Source organism: Oncorhynchus keta, chromosome 28, assembly GCF_023373465.1.
Source record: "Oncorhynchus keta strain PuntledgeMale-10-30-2019 chromosome 28, Oket_V2, whole genome shotgun sequence".
Taxonomy (NCBI): domain Eukaryota; kingdom Metazoa; phylum Chordata; class Actinopteri; order Salmoniformes; family Salmonidae; genus Oncorhynchus; species Oncorhynchus keta.
The window spans coordinates 65,240,847-65,267,037 of NC_068448.1; the positions used below are offsets into that span (position 1 = coordinate 65,240,847).

The 26,191-nt window shown below is 44.7% G+C and overlaps 1 protein-coding gene and 1 pseudogene across 2 annotated transcripts in view; one reads left to right on the forward strand and one right to left on the reverse strand.

The window, feature by feature from the left end:
- The window catches only part of cntnap2a (contactin associated protein 2a), a 315,711-nt gene that overhangs the window by 284,361 nt on the left and 5,159 nt on the right, over positions 1–26,191 (forward strand). For both annotated transcript variants that reach the window (XM_052483622.1, XM_052483624.1), the window contains 3 exons: positions 1,641–1,871; positions 1,994–2,127; positions 2,391–2,484. In XM_052483622.1, the coding sequence (XP_052339582.1) occupies positions 1,641–1,871; positions 1,994–2,127; positions 2,391–2,484 (459 nt within the window). The remainder of the gene's footprint in view (positions 1–1,640; positions 1,872–1,993; positions 2,128–2,390; positions 2,485–26,191) is intronic.
- LOC118361805 (E3 ubiquitin-protein ligase TRIM21-like) lies at positions 5,117–6,974 on the reverse strand (annotated as a pseudogene).

Here is a 26,191-nt window from a genome sequence, read left to right on the forward strand (position 1 = left end):
GAGGTAGAAAGAGAGGGGATAGAGGTAGAAAGAGACGGGGGATAGAGGTAGAAAGAGAGGGGATAGAGGTAGAAAGAGACGGGGGATAGAGGTAGAAAGAGAGGGGATAGAGGTAGAAAGAGACGGGGGATAGAGGTAGAAAGAGAGGGGGATAGAGGTAGAAAGAGACGGGGGATAGAGGTAGAAAGAGAGGGGGATAGAGGTAGAAAGAGAGGGGGATAGAGGTAGAAAGAGAGGGGATAGAGGTAGAAAGAGACGGGGGATAGAGGTAGAAAGAGACGGGGGATAGAGGTAGAAAGAGAGGGGATAGAGGTAGAAAGAGACGGGGGATAGAGGTAGAAAGAGAGGGGATAGAGGTAGAAAGAGACGGGGGATAGAGGTAGAAAGAGAGGGGGGATAGAGGTAGAAAGAGAGGGGATAGAGGTAGAAAGAGACGGGGGATAGAGGTAGAAAGAGAGGGGATAGAGGTAGAAAGAGAGGGGGATAGAGGTAGAAAGAGAGGGAGATAGAGGTAGAAAGAGACGGGGGATAGAGGTAGAAAGAGAGGGGGATAGAGGTAGAAAGAGAGGGGATAGAGGTAGAAAGAGAGGGGATAGAGGTAGAAAGAGAGGGGATAGAGGTAGAAAGAGAGGGTGATAGAGGTAGAAAGAGAGGGAGATAGAGGTAGAAAGAGAGGGGATAGAGGTAGAAAGAGAGGGGGGATAGAGGTAGAAAGAGACGGGGGGGAGAGAGGGAGAAAGAGAGGGGGATAGAGGTAGAAAGAGAGGGGATAGAGGTAGAAAGAGAGGGGATAGAGGTAGAAAGAGACAACAGTGTGTGAGAATATGCAAAGAAGCTGACGTGAAAGTATCTCCCCAGTGTACCCCCTATTAGATATGTGTGTGTGTGTGTGTGTGTGTGTGTGTGTGTGTGTGTGTGTGTGTGTGTGTGTGTGTGTGTGTGTGTGTGTGTGTGTGTGTGTGTAAAAACGAGGTCTTGAATGTAATGTAAAATAGTGTGTGTGTGTTTATTAACACGTGTGTTATACCCTTCAGATACCCCAGAGGGCCTTCTCCTCCCTCTGTTCTCCTGCCACTGTCATATGTATGAGTGCAGTCATAATTGTGATGCGTATTTCCATTATATTCATATTTACACCCGACTCCTGAGGTAGAATATTATTATCCTGACTGTCTCTTTCTGCTGCTGCTGCCATACCCTGGGGTCACAGACAGACAACTCTGACTTCATAATGAACAACACACACACACACTTACACCAGAGAGTGAGGTTCTTACCAGCATCTCTACAGATATAGCTCTGTGTGTGTGTGTGTGTGTGTGTGTGTGTGTGTGTGTGTGTGTGTGTGTGTGTGTGTGTGTGTGTGTGTGTGTGTGTGTGTGTGTGTGTGTGTGTGTGTGTGTGTGTGTGTGTGTGTGTAGACATGTTTAACTAGTCTTGTGGGGACCAGAAGCCAGGCAGTGAATCAACACAGGCACAAGCGAAAACACACACACACCTACACACTCTCTGGACAGCCAGTATCTCCATAAGCCTCCTCTCAAGCAGCATGTTATCTCTCCTAAACAAGGTGTGTGTGCGTGCGTACGTGTGTGTTTCTAAATCTTTGTGTGTGTGTGTTGTCTCTTCCTCTCTCTCAGATGTGGGGGGCTTCTTTGAGGCGGGGACTCTGGTGCGATACGACTTCCTGTCAGAGTCAGCGGCAGCCAATCAGGACACAAGGTTTGTGGCCCAACCTTCGACTCCACAGGAAGTGAATCTGACAGGAGAAGAAGTAGCGTTTAGCTTCAGCACGTCCAACACACCAGCTATACTGCTTTACGTCAGCTCCAAGACACAAGACTACCTGGCTCTGGTGCTGCGGCAGAATGGTGAGACACTGACACGACGCATCACACTCACACTCACAGACACACATCGGCTCTGCTGCTCTTCGCTTCCCCCGTACGCTTCAAATGCAGGTCTCTGCATTTGTGTGTGTGTGTGCGTGTAGGAACTCTCCAGGTGCGGTATAACCTAGGCGGATTCAAGGAGCCGTTCACCATAGACGTAGACCAGCGTAACCTAGCCAACGGACAGCCACACACCATCAACATGTCCAGAAGCAACAGGACTATCACCATACAGGTACACACACAAACCAACCTTTTTCTCCGCCGTCAAAACATCGTCTATGACGATTTCAGACATGTCCATTTTGAACCACAAGAGGGAGACAAAGCCTTCAATAGTCTCAGGACTTGAATGATTGACAATGGCTTGATGCTTCATGGATATGAGTAGGCCTGTTTGAACACAGTTGATGCTGATGATTAACTATAGAAAACCTCCAATGGTTAGTATAATGATCTTCTCTCTCTTCCCCTCCTTCTCTCACTCTCCCCCTCTAGTTGGACCACTACCCCCCTGTCAGTTACTCTCTCCCAGAGGCATCAGACACACAGTTCAACCTGGTCAAGACATTGTTCTTGGGGAAAGTATTTGGTGAGTACAGGCACCTCAAATGTGTGTTTGACAGGTCTGCTTGGCCCTGGTAGAGACAATAGGCCTATACAGAGAGCACCAGCAGAAGAGTGCAGACTTGTTGTAGTTATGCTGTGTGCCCACCAGAGGGAACTAGAAGACTGTATTTCATATTTCACCAGGACAGTCATGAAGGAGAAGGTCTGATTTAAAAATATAGATATATTTTTTACCTTTTTTTAACTAGGCAAGTTAGTTAAGAAAATATTCTTATTTACAATGACGGCCCGGCCAAACCCGGACGATGCTGGGCCAATTGTGCGCCTCCCTATGGGACTCCCAATCACGGCCGGATGTGATGCAGCCTAATGTCGCGAGACATATTATAGATTTCAAAAATGATTGTCTGCTTTGGTTTCTGCAACATGATGTTCAATAGATATATTTTGCTTCGGTATATGATCTGTTGTCTGGCATTACTGGTGTAGTGTGTTAGTCCTGAGCATGCTCAGTGGGGTGCATCCTTACAGAACGTCCAGATAGAAATGTTATGTAGAACAGACGCTTCTCTGTACAATTATAGGGATTCATGTCAGCTCTATACAAGACATTTCTAGCTGCGGCAATCAGAATGTTGTGCCCTCCTGAACACGACCCTGGCGTAGTATAATATTCCTTCTTGTTTGATGCCGATCACTAGTTTGGTATTCCATTACTCCTGGTTTTCCTGCTCTGTTCTGGGCTGGCGGGAATCAGTGGGGTAGAATAGCTGAGTTCACTTCTCAGCAAGAACCATTGATCGATGTACAGCCAACTAATATCACAGGGGATAATGTCGCTTTCCCTGTAACACACACTCATACAAACAAAGCACTCCCAGCATTTATGCACCGACGTAGGCACACACGCACACACACCACAGCAACCCCACCTGGCAATGCAATGCTGCCGTTCAAGGACTGAAGGACACGACAAAGGGCAAAGTCACCATTGCTCGGCCAGTTCACCTTTCCAACAGATAATTCATGCAGAATTATGCATTTCACAATATGGATTTATTTCCAAACGGGTTTCAACAACAACAAAAGTTTAACCGAAACTTGTCATGCCAAATAATGTCCCCCGGCCAAATAATGTCCCCCGGCCAAATAATGTCCCCCGGCCAAATAATGTCCCCCGGCCAAATAGTGTCCCCCTCTACATCACAATGTGATTCGATAAACTTTTAGCGTCCTTTACTATATCAACGGTTTTGACGACCTAATGATTATAATGTTGGAGATCATTATACAACTTAAAGGACGTTCTTTTCATCATCGCAATGCAAACAAGGCTGATTTCCACGACAGTTGGGCTGTTAAAACACGTTTTGTTTAGCTAATAAAATGACAACATGAATTGTAACTACTTTTTAGTACCTTGTTAACAGGACAACATGAAATACACGTCTTAAACGATGCTACGTTTCGGGAATGGAAAAGAAGAACATGTATTCTGCTTGACAAATTAATGTTATTTACCTTACAGATCACCAAGTCAGCTCATTTCCACTACATTCAAATCGGAGGACACTATTAGGCATGACAAGCCCCATCCAACTGCAAGGTGTTACAGAGGGTAGTGCTGACGACCCAGTACATCCCTGGGATCGAACTCCTTGCCTTCTGGGGGTTATATACCAGGTGGTGTCAGAGGAACACCCTCAAAATTGTCAGACTCCAGCCACCCAAGTCATACCCTGTTCTCTCTGCTACCGCACAACAAGCGGTACCGGAGCACCAAGTCTGGGATCAAAAGGCTCCTGAACAGCTTCTACCCTCAAGTCATACGACTGTTAATCAAATGGCTGTTTGCATCGATCCCCTAGTGTTTGCACTGGCGGTCTTGCATTTGCTCTATGCACACTGACTCACACACAGACTCACACACTGACTCACACACAGACTCACACACTGACTCAAACCTACTCACACATACTACACTCCAACACACACACACACACACACACACACACACACACACACACACACACACACACACACACACACACACACACACACACACACACACACTACACTCCAACACACACACACACATACTACACTCCAACATACTACACTCCAACAGACACACACATACACACTACATACGCTCTCTTTCTCACACACACACACACACACACACACACACACACACACACACACACACACACACACACACACACACACACACACACACACACACACACACACACACACACACACACACACACACACACACACACACACACATAGGCACTCTTTCACACTCTTCACATACAATGCATATGGAAAGTATTCAGACCCCTTGACCTTTTCCACATGTTGTTATGTTACAGCCTTATTCTGAAATGGATTCAATAGTTTTCTTCCCTCATCAATCTATACACAATAACCCATAATGACAAAGCAAAAACATTTTTTTACATTTATTTATATTTTTATTATTATAGATTTTTTTACTGAAATATCACATTTGCATAGGTATTCAGACCCTGTATTCAGTACTTTGTTGAAGCACCTTCGGCAGCGATTACAGCCTCGAGTCTTTGATTACACTTTATACAGTTTGAGATGCACACCCAACAATATTGATCTGTAGTACCCCAAACTAATCAACTGCTGAGCTGAGTATTTGACATTTTAGTGACAACTTGTTTCACTGTGTGTGATTTGACAGAGGAGATGACCAGTGGGGCTGAGTTTTCACCACTACAGCTAAGATAGGGGTTGAAATATGGATAGAGTTTCTCGGTGAAGTTGCATCCAAAGAAGGAGTAGATATGAGACTTGGCCTTCACATCATAGAAGGAGACCTGACCTTTCTCATAATCCACAAACACCCCCACCTTTCTGGGGCTTCTCTCTCAGGGAGAGGCGGACATGGTAGTAATTGTTGGCTCCATACCCATTCTCGCCATTCAGCCACACAGTCCAGAGTCCATCAGAGCTCAGGTTTAAACTCTCCTTCCTGTCTATGGATTCACTGGCCACTCCTAGCCACCACCATGTCTTCCCTGTCACCTGCACCTCATAGTAGAATCTCCCAGAGGAGAAACCCTCCTTACCCAGGACAGAGAAACTATTTTTAAATCTCTTTGGATCATTAGTGAGATTCTCTTGATTCTTGTCTCCACATCTCACTTGTTTCCTATTTTTCTTACCAAGGATGAGGAATGGAAATGCTGTATCAGGGTCCAGAGTTACATCCACAGCATACTGCTGCATCCTCTTCAGCTTGATGTCAGGCAGCTTCTCCATCTCATTGTGAAGAGCATCTTCCAGTTGATACACAACTCTCCTTACATTTCCCAGACACAGCTGACTGTGGATACTTTTCTGAGACCACTTCCTGGTGGGAGGAAGCTTACAGAGGGGTGGGGAGCTCTGTAGGAGGTGGAGGTGGTCCTTGGTGTGTAAGAGCTGCTCCAACTCAGAGCATCTCATCTGTAGCTCAGTGATTTCCTGCTCCAGCTCTTCAATGAGCCCTTCAGCCTGCCACTCTGCTGCTTTCAACTTCTCCTCAACCACCTCAATGAACTCAGCCTGGCTTCTCTCAATGCAGCGCACCAGAGCAGTGAAAACCTCCATGCTGTCTGCTATCTCTCGCTTTGCTGCTCTTTTTCTGAATTTTACTGAGTGTTTGATCTCCTGAACCTTCTGCAGTCGCTCATGGATCATCTGCTGAACTTCTGCCTCAGTCTTCCCCAGTTGAGCCTTCCTCTGTCCACACTCTTCCTCTAGAGGGACGGTGAGGTGAGTCTTGTGGTCTGTCTCAGTGCAGAACGTAGACACACACGTCTGGTCAGTCCTACAGAACAGTTCCAGGAGTCTGTCGTGCTTCTTACACATCCTGTCTTGCAGGTTCTCCAAAGGGTTGATCAGCTTGTGTCTCTTCAGGCCTGCAACTCTGTTGTGAGGCTGCAGGTGAGTTTCACAGAAAGCGGTCAGACATTCCAGACAAGACTTCAGGGCCTTGTGCTTTCTCCCAGTGCAGACATCACAGGCCACGTCTCCAGGCTCAGCAAGGGACTCATCTCTGTCTCTCATCCTCTTAAAATGATCTGCAACATCTCTGAGTGTTGTGTTGATTTTGAGCTCAGGTCTTTTGTAAAACATGTTCTTACACATTGGACACTGGCACAGGCCAGGCTTATTCCAGTATCCACTGGCACAGGCCAGGCTTATTCCAGTATCCACTGGCACAGGCCAGGCTTATTCCAGTATCCACTGGCACAGGCCAGGCTTATTCCAGTATCCACTGGCACAGGCCAGGCTTATTCCAGTATCCACTGGCACAGGCCAGGCTTATTCCAATATCCACTGGCACAGGCCAGGCTTATTCCAGTATCCACTGATACAGGCCTTGCAGAAGTTGTGACCACAAGGAGTAGTGACTGGCTCAGTGAACACATCCAGACAGATAGAGCACTGTATCTGCTCTTCAGACAAGAGACTGCTAAGGGACGCCATGTCTGGAACACAAAAACAGAGACACCCATAAGTTGACTTCCTGGAAGGACTCAGCAGTAGCTTTCCTGAAACATCACTACAGACAGAGGTCCAAAGCTGGTATCAAAGATGTGAAAACATCCCTTTTGCACCCACAAAATAGTGGGGGTGTTGACAGTTTTAATGAAACACTCAAAATGGGACAAGCTACATACATAACCAGCTACAGTAGCTGCCCAACTTGTGTTTTTCCTAAACGTTACACTCGTATGCCTGTAAAATTGCAAATGAGCTGCATAGTTGTATTCAGGTCATACTGTATGAGCTAAACCACTGTGGTAGAAAATAGAAACTGCAAATGTTAGAGAGAGTTAGACCATAGAGATGCAGATTATGTGGATGTTAGTCATCATATAGAAGGTAAAACAATTACCAGGCACTAGAGTTATAAAGGCCCAGGCGAAATCGATCTGCAATGTCCTCTACACAATGCTGTATTAATTCACTATTCCAAACATAAAGCCTTCGCGAGGGGGAAATGTATATCAATACCTTGAACCCCACACACAACCCCAGCAAAGCAGCAGCAACAGTAGCATGTTACTTCTCTCAAACACAACAGACACATGACTTTTATATGCACTCCAAACTGCCCATCCACTCACTCATTCACCCATGCAGGTCATTAGGACTGATTGCTCTTGAGAATATCTGTTGTGTGGAGACAGGCTGACGCTCTGTTGACCTACACTGAATCTGAATGAGGCTAGAACACCACACAAGATATAGAAAGACTATCCATATTTAGAAGCAACTGCAGATGACAGAACCCAGGTCTTCATGTTCAGTCTCGTCAGGACACACAGACAGAAACCAGTTTCTCTCTCTGATTTTCCTAATCCAGGTGTAGGCTATTTATGCGATTATTCAGAGCAAGCTTGGCTTGTTGTCTGAAACAGGTCTGTATTGGATGACTGTCTAATGACTATTGTAATGACTAGGACATGTGGCTAGGATGAAGCTTGGTGTGTTTAACTTCATCAGGGCTGTGGGTTTGATTCCTGTATGCATCAACCGTCAGTTCATTTAGATAAAAGCAGCTTGTAAAGGACAACAGTTGAATCGACATAAGAAAGTGGCTGCTCACTGTTTTGCTCCTCCCACAGGTGATTTTTATTTGTCTCTTTCTGACTGGTTATTTTTGGTAGACCCCTGGCACACTGTCTGGCTCTATTTAATAACTTCTTAGGGCTGCAATCCCGTTAACGGGATGATATGACAACAGCCAGTGAAAGTACAGGGCGCCAAATTCAAAACCACAGAAATCTCATAATTAAAATTCCTCAAACATACATGTATCTTATACCGTTTTAAAGGTAATCTTGTTGTTAATCACACCACAGTGTCCGATTTCAAATAGGCTTTACAGAGAAAGCACCACAAACGATTATGTTAGGTGACCACCAACTAACAAAAAAAACCAGCCATTTTCCAGCCAAAGAGATGAGTCACAAAAAGCACAAATAGAGATAAAATTAATCACTAACCTTTGATGATCTTCATCAGATGACACTCATAGGACTTCATGTTACCCAATACATGTATGTTTTGTTTGATAAAGTTCATATTTATATAAAAAAATCTGAGTTTACATTGGCGCATTACGTTCACAAAAACATCCAGTGATTTTGCATAGCCACATCAATTCAACAGAAATACTCATCTTAAATGTAGATGACAATACAAGTTATACACATGGAATTATAGATATACCTCTCCTTAATGCAACCGCTGTGTCAGATTTCAAAAAAACTTTACGGGAAAAGCAAACCATGCAATAATCTGAGACGGCGCTCAGAAAATAAATAAATTATCCACCATGTTGGAGTCAACAGAAATCAGAAATCACATTATAAATATTCCCTTACCTTTGATGATCTTCATCAGAATGCACTCCCAGGTATCCTAGTTCCACAATAAATGCTTGATTTGTTCGATAATGTACATTATTTATGTCCAAGTAGCTACTTTTGTTAGCGCGTTTAGTACACAAATCCAGACGCTCTTGCAGGTCCATCCGAACGTCGGACGAAAACTTTTAAAAACTTCAAAAAGTTATATTACAGGTCGAAGAAACTTGTCAAACTAAGTATAGAATCAATCTTTAGGGTTTTGTTATCATAAATCTTCAATACATTTCCAACCGGAGAAATACTTTGTGTGTAGAGAAGCCATGGAACGCAGGTCGCTATCATGTGAATTGCGCGTGACCAGGACCTGGCTCTCTGCCAGACACCTGGCTCATTCAGCTCCCATTGAGCCCCACAACACAGTAGAAGCCTCATTCAAGTTTCAAGCCCTAGGAAGTGCAACTTCATCCATATCCCACTGTGAATTCAATAGGGGCTGGGTTGAAAATCGACCAACCTCAGATTTCTCACTTCCTGTTTGGATTTCTTCTCAGGTTTTTGCCTGCTATATGAGTTCTGTTATACTCACAGACATCATTCAAACAGTTTTAGAAACTTCAGAGTGTTTTCTATCCAATACTAATAATAATATGCATATATTAGCAACTGGGTCTGAGGATCAGGCCATTTACTCTGGGCACCTCTGGGCACCTTTCTTCCAAGCTACTCAATACTGCCCCTGCAGCCATAAGAAGTTTTTTAAAACAGAGAACTGTTGGATATCTTCTGATATACACTACTAGTCAAAAGTTTGGACACACCTCCTCATTCCAGGGTTTTTCTTTATTTTACTATTTTTATTTGTACTTTTTAACATCAAAACTATGAAATAACAATCATGGAATCATGTAGTAACCGAAAAAGTGTTCAACAAATCAAAAAATATTTTATATTTGAGATTTTTCAAAGTAGCCACCTTTGCCTTGATGACAGCTTTGCACACTCATGGCATTGTCTCAACCAGCTTCATGAGGTAGTCACCTGGAATGCATTTCAATTAACAGCTGTGCCTTGTTAAAAGTTCATTTGTAGAATTTCTTTCCATCTTAATGTGTTTAAGCCAATCAGTTGTTTTGTTACAAGGTAGGGGGTGTACAGAAGATAGCCCTATTTGGTAAAGGACCAAGTCCATATTATGCCAAGAACAGCTAAAATACGCATACAGTCCATCATTACTTTTAGACATGAAGGTCAGTCAATACAAAACATTTCAAGGACTTTGAAAGTTTCTTCAAGTGTAGTCGCAAAAACCATCGAGCACGATGATGAAACTGGATTTTGTTGAAGACCGACACAGGATAGGTTAACTACAGTTAACGGCACATCAGAAATTTCAGCCCAAATAAATGCTTCACAGAGTTCAGTAACAGACACATCTCGACTTCAACTGTTCAGAGGAGACTGCATGAACCAGGCCTTCGTGGTCGAATTGCTGCAAAGGAACCATTACTAAAGGACAACAAATAAGAATAAGAGACAAGCTTGGGCCAAGAAACACGAGCAATGGACATTAGACCGGTGGAAATATGTTCTTTGGTCTGATGAGTCCAAATTAGCGATTTTTGGTTCCAACCGCCGTGTCTTTGTGAGACTCAGAGTAGGTGAACGGATGATCTCTGCATGTGTGTTTCCCACCGTGAAGCATGGATGAGGAGGTGTGATGGTGTGGAGGTGCTTTGCTGGTGACACTGTCAGTGATTTATTTAGAATTTAAGGCACACTTAACCAGCATGACTCCCTCACGACGCCAGGACAGCGGAGTCAATCACCACCTTCCGGAGACACCTGAAACCCCACCTCTTCAAGGAATACCTAGGATAGGGTAAGTAAGGGTAAGTAATCCTTCTCACCCCCCTTCTCCCCCCAACAAGATTTAGATGCAAGTGGCTGTTCCACTGGTTGTCATAAGGTGTATGCACCAATTTGTAAGTCGCTCTGGATAAGAGCGTCTGCTAAATGACTTAAATGTAAATGTAAATGTAATGACTACCACAGCTTTCTGCAGCGATACGTCATCCCATCTGGTTTGCACTTAGTGGGACGATCATCTGTTTTTCAACAGGACAATGACCCAACACACCTGCAGGCTGTGTAAGGGCTATTTGACCAAGAAGGAGAGTGATCGAGTGTTGCATCAGATGACCTGGCCTCCTTCAAAACTGTTGGAAAAGCATTCCAGGTGAAGCTGGTTGAGAGAATGCCATAAGTGTTCAAAGCTGTCATCAAGGCAAAGGGGGGCTTCTTTGAAGAATCTAAAATATATTTTGATTTGTTTAACACATTTTTGGTTACTACATGATTCCATATGTGTTACTTCATAGTGTTGATGTCTTCACTATTATTCTACAATGAAGAAAATAGTCAAAATAAAGAAAAACCCTTGAATGAGTGTGTCCAAACTTTTGACTGGTACTGTATAGACTGTGCTTGAAATAGACATTTCCTTAAAGGTAATTATTTTGATAATGGATAAATGATGTATATATCTGTGTGTCTGCTGAGGCAGTGTGTTCTGTAGTCAATATAATCTCTGTGTGTCTGCTGATGCAGTGTGTTCTGTAGTCTATATAATCTCTGTGTGTCTGCTGATGCAGTGTGTTCTGTAGTCTATATAATACCTGTGTGTCTGCTGATGCAGTGTGTTCTGTAGTCTATATAATCTCTGTGTGTCTGCTGATGCAGTGTGTTCTGTAGTCTATATAATCTCTGTGTGTCTGCTGATGCAGTGTGTCCTGTAGTCTATATAATACCTGTGTGTCTGCTGATGCAGTGTGTTCTGTAGTCAATATAATCTCTGTGTGTCTGCTGATGCAGTGTGTTCTGTAGTCTATATAATCTCTGTGTGTCTGCTGAGGCAGTGTGTTCTGTAGTCTATATAATCTCTGTGTGTCTGCTGATGCAGTGTGTTCTGTAGTCTATATAATCTCTGTGTGTCTGCTGAGGCAGTGTGTTCTGTAGTCAATATAATCTCTGTGTGTCTGCTGATGCAGTGTGTTCTGTAGTCTATATAATCTCTGTGTGTCTGCTGATGCAGTGTGTTCTGTAGTCTATATAATACCTGTGTGTCTGCTGAGGCAGTGTGTTCTGTAGTCAATATAATATCTGTGTGTCTGCTGATGCAGTGTGTTCTGTAGTCTATATAATCTCTGTGTGTCTGCTGATGCAGTGTGTTCTGTAGTCTATATAATACCTGTGTGTCTGCTGATGCAGTGTGTTCTGTAGTCAATATAATCTATGTGTGTCTGCTGATGCAGTGTGTTCTGTAGTCTATATAATCTCTGTGTGTCTGCTGAGGCAGTGTGTTCTGTAGTCTATATAATCTCTGTGTGTCTGCTGATGCAGTGTGTTCTGTAGTCTATATAATCTCTGTGTGTCTGCTGAGGCAGTGTGTTCTGTAGTCAATATAATCTCTGTGTGTCTGCTGATGCAGTGTGTTCTGTAGTCTATATAATCTCTGTGTGTCTGCTGATGCAGTGTGTTCTGTAGTCTATATAATCTCTGTGTGTCTGCTGAGGCAGTGTGTTCTGTAGTCAATATAATCTCTGTGTGTCTGCTGATGCAGTGTGTTCTGTAGTCTATATAATCTCTGTGTGTCTGCTGATGCAGTGTGTTCTGTAGTCTATATAATACCTGTGTGTCTGCTGATGCAGTGTGTTCTGTAGTCTATATAATCTCTGTGTGTCTGCTGATGCAGTGTGTTCTGTAGTCTATATAATCTCTGTGTGTCTGCTGAGGCAGTGTGTTCTGTAGTCTATATAATCTCTGTGTGTCTGCTGATGCAGTGTGTTCTGTAGTCTATATAATCTCTGTGTGTCTGCTGAGGCAGTGTGTTCTGTAGTCTATATAATCTCTGTGTGTCTGCTGAGGCAGTGTGTTCTGTAGTCTATATAATCTCTGTGTGTCTGCTGAGGCAGTGTGTTCTGTAGTCTATATAATCTCTGTGTGTCTGCTGATGCAGTGTGTTCTGTAGTCTATATAATCTCTGTGTGTCTGCTGATGCAGTGTGTTCTGTAGTCTATATAATCTCTGTGTGTCTGCTGAGGCAGTGTGTTCTGTAGTCTATATAATCTCTGTGTGTCTGCTGATGCAGTGTGTTCTGTAGTCTATATAATCTCTGTGTGTCTGCTGATGCAGTGTGTTCTGTAGTCTATATAATCTCTGTGTGTCTGCTGAGGCAGTGTGTTCTGTAGTCTATATAATCTCTGTGTGTCTGCTGAGGCAGTGTGTTCTGTAGTCTATATAATCTCTGTGTGTCTGCTGAGGCAGTGTGTTCTGTAGTCTATATAATCTCTGTGTGTCTGCTGAGGCAGTGTGTTCTGTAGTCTATATAATCTCTGTGTGTCTGCTGAGGCAGTGTGTTCTGTAGTCTATATAATCTCTGTGTGTCTGCTGAGGCAGTGTGTTCTGTAGTCTATATAATCTCTGTGTGTCTGCTGATGCAGTGTGTTCTGTAGTCTATATAATCTCTGTGTGTCTGCTGAGGCAGTGTGTTCTGTAGTCTATATAATCTCTGTGTGTCTGCTGAGGCAGTGTGTTCTGTAGTCTATATAATCTCTGTGTGTCTGCTGAGGCAGTGTGTTCTGTAGTCTATATAATCTCTGTGTGTCTGCTGATGCAATGTGTTCTGTAGTCTATATAATACCTGTGTGTCTGCTGATGCAGTGTGTTCTGTAGTCTATATCATCTCTGTGTGTCTGCTGAGGCAGTGTGTTCTGTAGTCTATATAATCTCTGTGTGTCTGCTGAGGCAGTGTGTTCTGTAGTCTATATAATCTCTGTGTGTCTGCTGAGGCAGTGTGTTCTGTAGTCTATATAATCTCTGTGTGTCTGCTGATGCAGTGTGTTCTGTAGTCTATATAATACCTGTGTGTCTGCTGATGCATTGTGTTCTGTAGTCTATATAATCTCTGTGTGTCTGCTGAGGCAGTGTGTTCTGTAGTCTATATAATATCTGTGTGTCTGCTGAGGCAGTGTGTTCTGTAGTCTATATAATCTATGTGTGTCTGCTGATGCAGTGTGTTCTGTAGTCTATATAATCTCTGTGTGTCTGCTGAGGCAGTGTGTTCTGTAGTCTATATAATCTCTGTGTGTCTGCTGAGGCAGTGTGTTCTGTAGTCTATATAATCTCTGTGTGTCTGCTGAGGCAGTGTGTTCTGTAGTCTATATAATCTCTGTGTGTCTGCTGAGGCAGTGTGTTCTGTAGTCTATATAATCTCTGTGTGTCTGCTGAGGCAGTGTGTTCTGTAGTCTATATAATCTCTGTGTGTCTGCTGATGCAGTGTGTTCTGTAGTCTATATAATACCTGTGTGTCTGCTGATGCAGTGTGTTCTGTAGTCTATATAATATCTGTGTGTCTGCTGAGGCAGTGTGTTCTGTAGTCTATATAATCTCTGTGTGTCTGCTGATGCAGTGTGTTCTGTAGTCTATATAATACCTGTGTGTCTGCTGATGCAGTGTGTTCTGTAGTCTATATAATCTCTGTGTGTCTGCTGAGGCAGTGTGTTCTGTAGTCTATATAATCTCTGTGTGTCTGCTGAGGCAGTGTGTTCTGTAGTCTATATAATCTCTGTGTGTCTGCTGAGGCAGTGTGTTCTGTAGTCTATATAATCTCTGTGTGTCTGCTGATGCAGTGTGTTCTGTAGTCTATATAATACCTGTGTGTCTGCTGATGCAGTGTGTTCTGTAGTCTATATAATACCTGTGTGTCTGCTGATGCAGTGTGTTCTGTAGTCTATATAATCTCTGTGTGTCTGCTGAGGCAGTGTGTTCTGTAGTCTATATAATCTCTGTGTGTCTGCTGAGGCAGTGTGTTCTGTAGTCTATATAATCTCTGTGTGTCTGCTGATGCAGTGTGTTCTGTAGTCTATAATCTCTGTGTGTCTGCTGAGGCAGTGTGTTCTGTAGTCTATATAATCTCTGTGTGTCTGCTGAGGCAGTGTGTTCTGTAGTCTATATAATCTCTGTGTGTCTGCTGAGGCAGTGTGTTCTGTAGTCTATATAATCTCTGTGTGTCTGCTGATGCAGTGTGTTCTGTAGTCTATATAATACCTGTGTGTCTGCTGATGCAGTGTGTTCTGTAGTCTATATAATCTCTGTGTGTCTGCTGAGGCAGTGTGTTCTGTAGTCTATATAATCTCTGTGTGTCTGCTGATGCAGTGTGTTCTGTAGTCTATATAATCTCTGTGTGTCTGCTGATGCAATGTGTTCTGTAGTCTATATAATCTCTGTGTGTCTGCTGAGGCAGTGTGTTCTGTAGTCTATATAATCTCTGTGTGTCTGCTGATGCAGTGTGTTCTGTAGTCTATATAATACCTGTGTGTCTGCTGATGCAGTGTGTTCTGTAGTCTATATAATCTCTGTGTGTCTGCTGATGCAGTGTGTTCTGTAGTCTATATAATCTCTGTGTGTCTGCTGATGCAGTGTGTTCTGTAGTCTATATAATCTCTGTGTGTCTGCTGAGGCAGTGTGTTCTGTAGTCTATATAATCTCTGTGTGTCTGCTGAGGCAGTGTGTTCTGTAGTCTATATAATCTCTGTGTGTCTGCTGAGGCAGTGTGTTCTGTAGTCTATATAATCTCTGTGTGTCTGCTGAGGCAGTGTGTTCTGTAGTCTATATAATCTCTGTGTGTCTGCTGATGCAGTGTGTTCTGTAGTCTATATAATACCTGTGTGTCTGCTGATGCAGTGTGTTCTGTAGTCTATATAATACCTGTGTGTCTGCTGAGGCAGTGTGTTCTGTAGTCTATATAATCTCTGTGTGTCTGCTGATGCAGTGTGTTCTGTAGTCTATATAATCTCTGTGTGTCTGCTGATGCAATGTGTTCTGTAGTCTATATAATCTCTGTGTGTCTGCTGAGGCAGTGTGTTCTGTAGTCTATATAATCTCTGTGTGTCTGCTGATGCAGTGTGTTCTGTAGTCTATATAATACCTGTGTGTCTGCTGATGCAGTGTGTTCTGTAGTCTATATAATCTCTGTGTGTCTGCTGATGCAGTGTGTTCTGTAGTCTATATAATACCTGTGTGTCTGCTGATGCAGTGTGTTCTGTAGTCTATATACTCTCTGTGTGTCTGCTGAGGCAGTGTGTTCTGTAGTCTATATAATCTCTGTGTGTCTGCTGATGCAGTGTGTTCTGTAGTCTATATAATCTCTGTGTGTCTGCTGATGCAATGTGTTCTGTAGTCTATATAATCTCTGTGTGTCTGCTGAGGCAGTGTGTTCTGTAGTCTATATAATCTCTGTGTGTCTGCTGATGCAGTGTGTTCTGTAGTCTATATAATACCTGTGTGTCTGCTGATGCAGTGTGTTCTGTAGTCTATATAATCTCTGTGTGTCTGCTGATGCAGTGTGTTCTGTAGTCTATATAATACCTGTGTGTCTGCTGATGCAGTGTGTTCTGTAGTCTATATAATCTCTGTGTGTCTGCTGAGGCAGTGTGTTCTGTAGTCTATATAATCTCTGTGTGTCTGCTGAGGCAGTGTGTTCTGTAGTCTATATAATCTCTGTGTGTCTGCCGAGGCAGTGTGTTCTGTAGTCTATATAATCTCTGTGTGTCTGCTGAGGCAGTGTGTTCAGTAGTCTATATAATCTCTGTGTGTCCTCTAATACTGATATATCTGTTTTATATATCACTCTGGTCTCTCTCAGTGTGTGTGTGTGTGTGTGTGTGTGTGTGTGTGTGTGTGTGTGTGTGTGTGTGTGTGTGTGTGTGTGTGTGTGTGTGTGTGTGTGTGTGTGTGTGTGTGTGTGTGTGTGTGTGCGTGAGGTCACAATCTGCTTTTTTGCCTTTTTTCTCATATCCTCCTGTGGATGTGTCTATGGCTAGTACACTATGGATTCCTGATCCATATCTACAATAATCCAGACACCAGGCTTTCCCTTGGCTCTGTGTGTGAATGGGGGTGGGACTGTGAGAGCACGACAGACACTGCAGAGAGAGAAAACAAGTACATCTGGGAAACAAGGCTAGGAGAACCACTCGCCTGCAGCAGTGATCTCAGTCAGAGAGAAAAAACTAAACAAAATAAACCGGGTCTACAAAGATACACTGACTAGAAGTCTGACAGGTAATGTTACCTTCATCTACAAGAAAAATAGAGGTGTGTGTGTGTGTGTGTGTGTGTGTGTGTGTGTGTGTGTGTGTGTGTGTGCATACGTGTGAACATACGTGCTTGAGAGAGAGAGAGACATTTTCTAATTTGATTGAATTAATTTGATTTCAGTTGGGTTTGATTGAAATGTGTCTTTGAATCTTATTTTATTTGTCTGGTAATTCCCTCGTTGGTATTGTTTGCAATTTATTTTCGTCATGGTACAGTATAGTGTATGGCTGGGTTAGGATCCTCTGTGGTGGGAGTTTTGTATGCCTTTATACTGGCAGTGTGTGCCCATGTGTGTATTTATAAGGAAGTTGAAGTAAGACTAGCATGTAGGCTTTCTATATTGAAGAAGACGTTGTGTGTGTTGTATATGGGTGACGTGTGTGTGTGTGTGTGTGTGTGTGTGTGTGTGTGTGTGTGTCCTCGTTTTTGCACGTGCGTGCGTTCATGTGTGTCCTTGCATATTCCCAGGGGTGTGTAAATTGTGTGTGTGTGTAGGCAGGTAGACTGCAGTAGGAGGGCATTACAAGGACAGGTGCAGTTACCACCTCCTAGACAGTACATTCATCCATCTCCTCTCTTTAGCCTTCTCTCTTTTCCCCTTTCTCTCTGTTTGTCTCTCTCCCTGATCAGTGTGCTTTAGCAGCATCTCTCTGTTCTCTTTGAGGCTGTGGTATGTCTGTTACACTCTATTGTATGAGAGCGTGACTGGCTGCGTGCGTGCGTGTGTGTGTGTTACTCATCAAGGGTTAGTATAGAAAGGAGCTGTGTTCGATTACTCATACTAACTGCACTAACCATATCATTTGTGAGGTGAATTGAGTATATAGCATGCTTATTGGTCATAGTATGGATATAGTTAGTCAAAAGTTCCCGGATGTCGTACTAAATTCACCAAAATATGAAGTATTTTTGTACATTAGGGCCCACAATGCAATTCCTCAGGAAATGGGCGTGGCTTCACATCGTTTTGAAATTTGAAGAAAATGGCGGAAAATATGCAGTCAAAGTACAACGAGAGCGGATACAAATTCATTGCTTTAACTAATTATGACGAATGTTAAGAAAATGTTGAGCAATGTAATAAAGTAATGACTTTTCAAATATGTTACCATACATGTTATACTGGCTGACAATTTGTTAGCTACGCTTTCCTTACGAACCACATAGCATATCATTACAGCAGTGTGTACCGGTATGTTGTTAGCTAGCTACCTAACGTTAGTTGGCTACTTATACATCAAACTTGCCAGTATATAAACTATATGATATCTAACTACAGTAACTACCCAGCATTTATTGACTTGATTATGCCCTGCGCTCTGGTCTGTGTACCAGAGCGCAGAATAATGAATTTATGAGTGCTCAACACTCGTTGAATATGGCCGGTGTCAGTAAACATGGGCAAAAAAGTGTAATTAAATTGTTGCCAGCAGCACAGTTACAGTCACCAACGTTCTGGATAACATGAAAACTGCCTAACCAGCTCTGCTAGGGCGAGTCAAATGGCCAGAGGGAGGTGTTCTCTCATTTGTGTCTGGAAGAAGCTAGCTAGCAAGCTAGCCAACGTTAGCTTGGGCGCTGGACTGCCGTTAGAACGCTCAAATCAACAATCTGACAATGCTCTGAATGTATGAGCGTACTCTGGCACTCCAGATTGAATTTAAGAACACACCCGAAGTCGTAAAATGTCTCTCAAGTTCCGATAGACGGGCTGAGAGCTAGTACACTCAACTGAAAACATACTGTTTGTTTCAGTATACTAAAATGAATAGATAGAGTAGAAATAATAGAAATGAACTAATAGAAAATATGACGTAGTATATACTCATTAAGTATGTAGTATACAGTAGGTCAGTATGGGTATACGAACACAGCTAGGGTCATTTTGTTTCTCATTATTACCAATCCTCCTTTTAGTCTCTCTCTCTCCATCCCTCTCATCCCCTTCTTTCTCTTTTTCTCTCGCTGTCTCTTACTCTCTCGTTCTGCCATAAGCTTCCATTTGTTGCCATGGTAACCCTGTTTGATCCTTTCACCCTTTCTCCCTGATCGTCCCTCCATTGAGGTGCTTCTCTCATCACCCCTTTTCCCCGCTCACTGTCCCCTCTCCCCCCTTTCTATCAACTACTCAAATCCCTTTCTCTTCACCTTTGTCCTCCCTCTACCTGTCCTTCTCCTCATCCTCAACCAATCGCTCCCTCCCTCTTACCCCCCTTTCCCCCATCATCCCGCTTTTCTCACCCAATAACAGCTCCGGTCAGCTCTTGTATTCGCAGTCCCTCCCAATACATTTTTATCAATTCTCATTGGACCAAAGGGACGAACCAACTGGTGTGTATCACAGGAGGTTGGTGGCACCTTAATTGGGGAGAACAAGCTCGTGGTAGTGGCTGGAGCGGAATAGCTGGAATGGTATCACATGGTTTCCATGGTTTCCATGTGTTTGATGCCATTCCATTGGCTCCGTTCCAGCCAGTATTATGAGCCGTCCTCCCCTCAGCAGCCTCCACTGGTGTGTATGACGTAGATCTGATGCATTGTGCTGGTGTCATTACTGAAATAGAACAGTCATCTACATTCAGCCGTAACAGGAGTTACAGGTCGGGGGGAACTGGAGAGCTAAGCCTAGAAGGGCTGTTTGGAACAGGCTGGTCCACAGGCACAATCATGTTTGTGTCACATTGTAAGAGTATGATTAGCATGGTTCAATCTTTTTGGGCCTCAGCCAACTCCTGTCTGCCTGTCTGTCTGTCTGTCCGGCTGTCCGTCTGTCTGTCTGTCTGGCTGGCTGTCCGTCTCACCGTCTGTCTGTCTGGCTGTCCGTCTGTCTGACCGTCTGTCTGACCGTCTGTCAGTCCGTCTGTCTGTCTGTCCGTCTGTCTGTCTGACCATCTGTCTGTCTGACCATCTGTCCGTCTGTCTGTCCGTCTGTCCGTCTGTCTGGCTGTCTGGCTGTCCGTCTGTCTGTCTGGCTGTCCGTCTGATCGTCTGTCCGTCAGTCAGTATTTCTGTCTGTCAGTCTTGTTGATTATGCCAAGACAAGCCTGTATGGCAAAGCTTAATACCTGGGACCAGCCTATTTGTGGACCAGCCTGAGCCTTTAAGTGTTATATCAGTATCTTATTAGTATTCAAGTCCACTCTCTGAGAGACGTGCATATGCTCAGTAATATTGCTGAGAGAGAGAAAGAAGAGAGGCAGAAGAGAGAGGGAGAACACATGTTTAGTAATACAAGCAGATCATGAAAAGAGGGGAATCATACTCATATTCATTGTATATTCATGAGAATGTTATCAGTGCTTATTCTGAGGCAGTGAAGCAACACTGGCACAAGCGAAAACACACACACACACACACATACACACACCCTGGACAGCCAGTATCTCCATAAGCTTCCTCTCAAGCAGCACGTTATCTCTCCTAAACAAGGTGTGTGTGGTGTGTGTGTGTGTGTGTGTGTGTGTGTGTGTGTGTGTGTGTGTGTGTGTGGTGTATGTGTGTGGTGTGTTGTATGAGTGTGTGTGTGTGTGTGTGTGTGCCTGTGTGTCTGTGTCTGTGTGTGTGTGTGTGTGTGTGTGTGTGTGTGTGTGTGTGTGTGTGTGTGTGTGTGTGTGTGTGTGTGTGTGTGTGTGTGTGTGTGTGTGTGCGTGTGTGTGTGTGTGTGTGTGTGTGTGGTGTATGTGTGTGGTGTGTTGTATGAGTGTGTGTGTGTGTGTGCCTGTGTGCCTGTGTGCCTGTGTGTCTGTGTCTGTGTGTGTGTGTGTGTGTGTGTGTGTGTGTGTGTGTGTGTGTGTGTGTGTGTGTGTGTGTGTGTGTGTGTGTGTGTGTGTGTGTGTGTGTGTGTGTCTGTGTGTCTGTGTGTGGTGTATGTGTGTGTTGTATGTGTGTGTGTGTGTGTGTGTGTGTGTGTGTGTGTGTGTGTGTGTGTGTGTGTGTGTGTGTGTGTGTGTGTGTGTGTGTGTGTGTGTGTGTGGTGTATGTGTGTGTTGTATGTGTGTGTGTGTGTGTGTGTGTGTGTGTGTGTGTGTGTGTGTGTGTGTCTGTGTGTGTGTGTGTGTGTGTGTGTGTGTGTGTGTGTGTGTGTGTGTGTGTGTGTGGTGTGTAGCTCCTTTGACAGGGCCATCAGCAGTGACCTGATATCAAAGCGTTTCTCCACCCATGCACTGCATTGTGGGATTGGAACGGATGACCAAAGGCTCATTAATCTGTCAGCTCTGGACAGTGCCTTAGATCTGAACACACACACACACTCTGATACATAGCCTGAATCTGTATATCTCGTGTCTGTAGGAGGTCGTAGGAGGTCCAGTTACACACACACACACACACACTAAACACACACACACTAAACACACACACACACACACAACACATTCTGATACCTAGCCTGAATCTGTCAAACATGATCGCCACAGAGAGAAATCTGGTATCTTGTGTCTGTAGGAGATCCAGTTACACACACACACACACACAAACACACACACACACAACATATTCTGATACCTCGCCTGAATCTGTCAAACATGATCGCCACAGAGAGAAATCTGGTATCTTGTGTCTGTAGGAGATCCAGTTACACACACACACAAACACAGACACACACATGCACACACACACACTCAATATTCTGTGTGTTTGAGGTTGTGAGTCTGTTTTTCTGCTGCATCCCCCTGTGTTAACGTTGCGTTTGAACCTCCTCCATTCTTTGAAGCCTGAGGAGGAGGAGTGGAACGAGAGAATACTTTTCAAAACACTCAAAGCTCTCCACAACCAAAATAATAGAAAAAAAAGCGAGAGAAAGCAAGGAAGAGAAGGGGGGGGATTAAAGATGAAAAGAGAGAGACAGAGAAGGTGAAAGAGGAAGGGAGGTGGAGAAAGATAGTAGAAAAGAGTGAAGGAAGTTTGTGTGTTATTGTAATGTTATCCGTTTTCCCTGGCTGACCGTAAATCCTCCTGGCCCTATTCTACAGACTCTAACTTGGGTCCTGTGTTTTTCCTGTTCAGGGTGTGTGGCCAAAGAGCCCAACAGTACATACACACAGTATATAAGCCCATGTAAGGAAGTGTATACACTTCTTACTATGATATTATTAATGAGCCCCAGTCCAGCTATTGGATGAAATGGTCCTCTAAGAACTGACTTATGAGTTATTTTAGTAATAATTCTTCATTCTTTGAGAATCAATTGGAGCTTTTTACCAGAATAACAAGACAAACACAAGTTCTTTATACAATCAACACTTAATAACGCTAATCAAAATATTTGCAAACATAATGAGAGTGATCATGTAGAATGAAATAGAATGAAAGACGAGAAGAGAGACCTCAGTGTGTGTGAATATTAAGAGTGTTATACTCAGTTTGTGGGCAAAGTCTTTGACCATTGGCTGGGCCACATCGAGCAGAACAAAGGAGAAGAGATGGCCTTGTATTCTCTGGTCCTGAGTGGATTCCTTGATCTTGTTGCCTGCTGATGGCTGTGTCTCCCTTCTTGTTGCTCTGTTCCTCTCCTCTGAGTTGGGTGGTTCCTTGGACTACTCCTTTGGCTTGTGTCCCTTGTTGCTCTGTTCCTCTCCTCTGAGTTGGGTGGTTCCTTGGACTACTCCTTTGGCTTGTGTCCCTTGTTGCTCTGTTCCTCTCCTCTGAGTTGGGTGGTTCCTTGGACTACTCCTTTGGCTTGTGTCCCTTGTTGCTCTGTTCCTCTCCTCTGAGTTGGGTGGTTCCTTGGACTACTCCTTTGGCTTGTCTCCTTCTTGTTGCTCTGTTCCTCTCCTCTGAGTTGGGTGATTCCTTGGACTACTCCTTTGGCTTGTGCCCCTTGTTGCTCTGTTCCTCTCCTCTGAGTTGGGTGATTCCTTGGACTACTCCTTTGGCTTGTGTCCCATGTTGCTCTGTTCCTCTCCTCTGAGTTGGGTGATTCCTTGGACTACTCCTTTGGCTTGTGTCCCTTGTTGCTCTGTTCCTCTCCTCTGAGTTGGGTGGTTCCTTGGACTACTCCTTTGGCTTGTGTCCCTGGTTGCTCTGTTCCTCTCCTCTGAGTTGGGTGGTTCCTTGGACTACTCCTTTGGCTTGTGTCCCTGGTTGCTCTGTTCCTCTCCTCTGAGTTGGGTGGTTCCTTGGACTACTCCTTTGGCTTGTGCCCCTTGTTGCTCTGTTCCTCTCCTCTGAGTTGGGTGGTTCCTTGGACTACTCCTTTGGCTTGTGTCCCTTGTTGCTCTGTTCCTCTCCTCTGAGTTGGGTGGTTCCTTGGACTACTCCTTTGGCTTGTGTCCCTTGTTGCTCTGTTCCTCTCCTCTGAGTTGGGTGGTTCCTTGGACTACTCCTTTGGCTTGTGTCCCTTGTTGCTCTGTTCCTCTCCTCTGAGTTGGGTGATTCCTTGGACTACTCCTTTGGCTTGTGTCCCTTGTTGCTCTGTTCCTCTCCTCTGAGTTGGGTGGTTCCTTGGACTACTCCTTTGGCTTGTGTCCCATGTTGCTCTGTTCCTCTCCTCTGAGTTGGGTGATTCCTTGGACTACTCATTTGGCTACTGTCCCTTGTTGCTCTGTTCCTCTCCTCTGAGTTGGGTGGTTCCTTGGACTACTCCTTTGGCTTGTGTCCCTTGTTGCTCTGTTCCTCTCCTCTGAGTTGGGTGATTCCTTGGACTACTCCTTTGGCTTGTGTCCCTTGTTGCTCTGTTCCTCTCCTCTGAGTTGGGTGATTCCTTGGACTACTCCTTTGGCTTGTGTCCCATGTTGCTCTGTTCCTCTCCTCTGAGTTGGGTGGTTCCTTGGACTACTCCTTTGGCTTGTGTCCCTTGTTGCTCTGTTCCTCTCCTCTGAGTTGGGTGGTTCCTTGGACTACTCCTTTGGCTTGTGTCCCTTGTTGCTCTGTTCCTCTCCTCTGAGTTGGGTGGTTCCTTGGACTACTCCTTTGGCTTGTGTCCCTTGTTGCTCTGTTCCTCTCCTCTGAGTTGGGTGGTTCCTTGGACTACTCCTTTGGCGTGTGTCCCTTGTTGCTCTGTTCCTCTCCTCTGAGTTGGGTGATTCCTTGGACTACTCCTTTGGCTTGTGTCCCTTGTTGCTCTGTTCCTCTCCTCTGAGTTGGGTGATTCCTTGGACTACTCCTTTGGCTTGTGTCCCATGTTGCTCTGTTCCTCTCCTCTGAGTTGGGTGATTCCTTGGACTACTCCTTTGGCTTGTGTCCCTTGTTGTTCTGTTCCTCTCCTCTGAGTTGGGTGATTCCTTGGACTACTCCTTTGGCTTGTGTCCCATGTTGCTCTGTTCCTCTCCTCTGAGTTGGGTGATTCCTTGGACTACTCCTTTGGCTTGTGTCCCTTGTTGTTCTGTTCCTCTCCTCTGAGTTGGGTGATTCCTTGGACTACTCCTTTGGCTTGTGTCCCTTGTTGCTCTGTTCCTCTCCTCTGAGTTGGGTGATTCCTTGGACTACTCCTTTGGCTTGTGTCCCATGTTGCTCTGTTCCTCTCCTCTGAGTTGGGTGATTCCTTGGACTACTCCTTTGGCTTGTGTCCCTTGTTGTTCTGTTCCTCTCCTCTGAGTTGGGTGATTCCTTGGACTACTCCTTTGGCTTGTGTCCCATGTTGCTCTGTTCCTCTCCTCTGAGTTGGGTGATTCCTTGGACTACTCCTTTGGCTTGTGTCCCTTGTTGTTCTGTTCCTCTCCTCTGAGTTGGGTGATTCCTTGGACTACTCCTTTGGCTTGTGTCCCATGTTGCTCTGTTCCTCTCCTCTGAGTTGGGTGGTTCCTTGGACTACTCCTTTGGCTTGTGTCCCTTGTTGTTCTGTTCCTCTCCTCTGAGTTGGGTGATTCCTTGGACTACTCCTTTGGCTTGTGTCCCTTGTTGCTCTGTTCCTCTCCTCTGAGTTGGGTGGTTCCTTGGACTACTCCTTTGGCTTGTGTCCCATGTTGCTCTGTTCCTCTCCTCTGAGTTGGGTGGTTCCTTGGACTACTCCTTTGGCTTGTGCCCCTTGTTGCTCTGTTCCTCTCCTCTGAGTTGGGTGGTTCCTTGGACTACTCCTTTGGCTTGTGTCCCATGTTGCTCTGTTCCTCTCCTCTGAGTTGGGTGATTCCTTGGACTACTCCTTTGGCTTGTGTCCCTTGTTGCTCTGTTCCTCTCCTCTGAGTTGGGTGGTTCCTTGGACTACTCATTTGGCTACTGTCCCTTGTTGCTCTGTTCCTCTCCTCTGAGTTGGGTGGTTCCTTGGACTACTCCTTTGGCTTGTGTCCCTTGTTGCTCTGTTCCTCTCCTCTGAGTTGGGTGGTTCCTTGGACTACTCCTTTGGCTTGTGTCCCTTGTTGCTCTGTTCCTCTCCTCTGAGTTGGGTGATTCCTTGGACTACTCCTTTGGCTTGTGTCCCTTGTTGCTCTGTTCCTCTCCTCTGAGTTGGGTGGTTCCTTGGACTACTCCTTTGGCTTGTGTCCCTTGTTGTTCTGTTCCTCTCCTCTGAGTTGGGTGATTCCTTGGACTACTCCTTTGGCTTGTGTCCCTTGTTGTTCTGTTCCTCTCCTCTGAGTTGGGTGGTTCCTTGGACTACTCCTTTGGCTTGTGTCCCATGTTGCTCTGTTCCTCTCCTCTGAGTTGGGTGATTCCTTGGACTACTCCTTTGGCTTGTGTCCCTTGTTGCTCTGTTCCTCTCCTCTGAGTTGGGTGGTTCCTTGGACTACTCATTTGGCTACTGTCCCTTGTTGCTCTGTTCCTCTCCTCTGAGTTGGGTGGTTCCTTGGACTACTCCTTTGGCTTGTGTCCCTTGTTGCTCTGTTCCTCTCCTCTGAGTTGGGTGGTTCCTTGGACTACTCCTTTGGCTTGTGTCCCTTGTTGCTCTGTTCCTCTCCTCTGAGTTGGGTGATTCCTTGGACTACTCCTTTGGCTTGTGTCCCTTGTTGCTCTGTTCCTCTCCTCTGAGTTGGGTGGTTCCTTGGACTACTCATTTGGCTACTGTCCCTTGTTGCTCTGTTCCTCTCCTCTGAGTTGGGTGGTTCCTTGGACTACTCCTTTGACTTGTCTCCCTTGTTGCTCTGTTCCTCTCCTCTGAGTTGGGTGGTTCCTTGGACTACTCCTTTGGCTTGTCTCCTTCTTGTTGCTCTGTTCCTCTCCTCTGAGTTGGGTGGTTCCTTGGACTACTCCTTTGGCTTGTGTCCCTTGTTGCTCTGTTCCTCTCCTCTGAGTTGGGTG